General features: G+C 32.1%; 1 protein-coding gene across 1 annotated transcript in view; it reads right to left on the reverse strand.

The window, feature by feature from the left end:
• LOC106461152 (ral GTPase-activating protein subunit beta-like) overlaps positions 1-3,056 on the reverse strand; it is a 64,262-nt gene that overhangs the window by 6,654 nt on the left and 54,552 nt on the right. Inside the window, exon 11 of the mRNA XM_022388018.1 lies at positions 383-477. Coding sequence (XP_022243726.1) covers positions 383-477 — 95 coding nt within the window. The remainder of the gene's footprint in view (positions 1-382; positions 478-3,056) is intronic.

Below are 3,056 nucleotides of genomic sequence, written 5' to 3' on the forward strand. Positions count from 1 at the left end.
ATAGATAAATAAATAATATTGCTAGATGTACTTCAATAGGGTCCCTGAAAGTGCTCTGTTTCAAGAGTAAATAAAACCAAAATTAAGTGTGACAAATATTTTTATTTCTTGATTTGGAAATTCATATATCATGCTATGTTATAGCCCACAGAATGCATAATTCTTCTCATGATTCATGGCATGCACACATTTTACTGACATCATGACAGTACAAGTTGCAACAGTAAGCATCCCTTGTATGATATAATATTAGAGTCTACTGACTGACTTACAGACAACACATTACTGTATAGTGGTACAACTGGTTAAAACAGGTGACCCCTCCAAGCAGCCTTCAGCCCCCTTTCAGGGAAATTATAAAAATGAGAAATATCAGCTGTACCTTTAATTGAAAGATTACCAAAATGTAAGGGAAGTGCCAACATGGACAGCAACAGATGAATAGATGCTCTTCGGAGTTCAACCATGGGAATAGGTCTGGTAAGAAAATAAATGAGATCCTTCAATTATAAAAATGACTCATGTTGCAAATATATTAAAAACAATGTAGCTTAGCTTAGACATAGCTTGTAAAAATTTATGAATAAAGTGAATATTAGATATTGTATTACAGAACACTTTTTCTTTACTGTGTTTGATGCATTTTTATTAACAAGGCGAGTTACAATTATTGGATACAAACAACAACAGCAAAAAATCAATACGAAAAACAAAAGAGCCTATCTATATAATCCACGATAGAATGTATTTAAATATGTACTGATTAAACTACCCGACAGTCAATTCTTACATCAACAAATAATTGTCGCTTTTTAGTCCTGCATACATTGTAAGCATTAAACTGGTATGAAGTAAAGGACTAGTAAACAATAAGATATATTCTAATACAATATAAGAATCACAGATGCATAACTAAAGCAAAATTCTAATCAAACAGAAAAATGTTCATTATATGAAGCAATAGTCTAGTAAAACAGAAGACTTGAACATGGAAGTTCAATATGTATTGAATATTCATATTCATGAATTAGTAGAGGCAGACTTGTAATAGAGACCAAGTTTTTAATAAAACAAGAGAATCAAAGATGCAATTTCCTTGAACTGGTACTTCCAAAGTTAATGGGTACTCTTCTGAGTTCTCCAATAGGAAAACACATCTTTTCTCATTGAATTTTGGCTCAAAATTGACCCCTCTTATCACAAAAATCCAGATTTCTTGTTTACTATCAAAAAGATCCCTTTTCTTTGAAAAAAAATTCACATTTATAGAAAAGACATCATCCAGTATAACTCCAGCTCTATATTCTCTAAGTTACCACTATTAACACACGTATTATAAATTCAATTGCCCAAATGGTAATGTGTTTGAGGATTCCCTTGTACAGAAATTGACTACACTGACAAGTTATTTAGCAATCATTCTTAGAATATACAGATTAACCTGTAATTTGTAACTTCCAACATTTTTGCATTACACCCTATAAGTCAATGCATTATATACCATTTTTTGAATTAATATAATCACACTGATTTAAAATATGTAGATCTGTCTTTGTACATAATAAAGATTACTGATCACCAATAAATTTAATCAAGACATTTTTTTGTGTTTAACTGTTCTTCCATTAAAGCAATACATGGTTTTATTATTGCAATTTGCATCGTGTATGACAGATCTAATCACCTCTTTTCCAAAAGATACTACCCTAGATAATCGACTTCTAAATCAGAAGTGTTTATACACAGAAGTTGAGTACATCATATTATAAGGAATTTAGAGCCTCACTATGTCATTACATTCATGTCACCACAAAAAGTCATGTTCTATCTGATAGCCATGCATCTTGAAGCCCTACAGTGTAGTTTCCATTGCAAAAGATTCCATTGTAAAGCTGTTATGCTGAAAGCACACCACTCCTCAGTGCTGCATTCCATAATCCTTCCAGAACCATTTTCACAGAAATCCAAAGGTGTTGTATCGGGCAAAGTGACCAGTATGTATACATATGTAATAACATGAATAACAGTATCATTCTCAGGCTGCTTGAGGTAAGTTATGGGTGATCAGATATGTCATGAAAGAACTTGCACTGCTTTTCTGGATGGAGGCTCTTCTTGATTATGTTATGTACTGTTGCCTAGGGCATGCAGACAGCTTTTGCTTCAGCCTTTTTTGTTCATGGATTCTCACACACATTATAAGGCACGGTACTTTGCCTACCACAGCTGAGATACAACTTAATGGATGGTCCTGGTTTCCCAAGTTGGTCTATATTTCTTTGTTTTCCAGAGCCATTAAGTACAAAGGATATCCCTGTTTTGGAAATTCTAAATCCCCAATCTGAAAACCTATTTGTAATCTGAGGATATGAATAGTTTGTGTTGGAAAGGGCTCTTAATGTCCTTCACAAAAGTGAACAATAATGAGCTTGTTTTACTAATAAATGAAAAAATAAATTTTACAAAGTTCACAGAAAAAATCTTGCTTCTACAGTTTGTAAAACTTGCAGTTTCTGAATAAGTAAAATAATTATTATTAAACCCTGCTGAATTAGAATGCTTTTATTATTTAAGTGGATTGCAATATATATCATGGCATAGTATAATACGAAACATATCATGCCTTTAAAACTACCACAGTGAATTTGAGTATATTTGTGGGTAATTTCATGTGATCTAAGAATTAATAGATGATCATTAAAAAACAAGAGGCTCAAATAGTTTTTTACACTAAAATTAATCTTTTGAACTGCAAAAGAAAATCAAATCTATTGTCTAATTTTTCACTTTTTTAACATAAGTGCAAAACATCTTGTTTTGCACTTATGAAATTCTGAATACTTCAACCAGACTTTTAGAAAAATTGGAATTTCTATTTCCAGGATTAATTCCTTAATTTGATGTATCTAACCTTATAAAACCCAGTGTGTGTCACACCACGCTTGTTTTCTCAAAATAGGATGAGTAATAAAAGCCAAAATGCATTTATTCAGATAAAATACTTTGATTACTGTCTGCCCATTACAATATTAGTGGCAAGGGTGCGAAGGGGGCCA

The sequence above is a fragment of the Limulus polyphemus genome, unplaced genomic scaffold (assembly GCF_000517525.1).
Source record: "Limulus polyphemus unplaced genomic scaffold, Limulus_polyphemus-2.1.2 Scaffold906, whole genome shotgun sequence".
Lineage (NCBI taxonomy): Eukaryota > Metazoa > Arthropoda > Merostomata > Xiphosura > Limulidae > Limulus > Limulus polyphemus.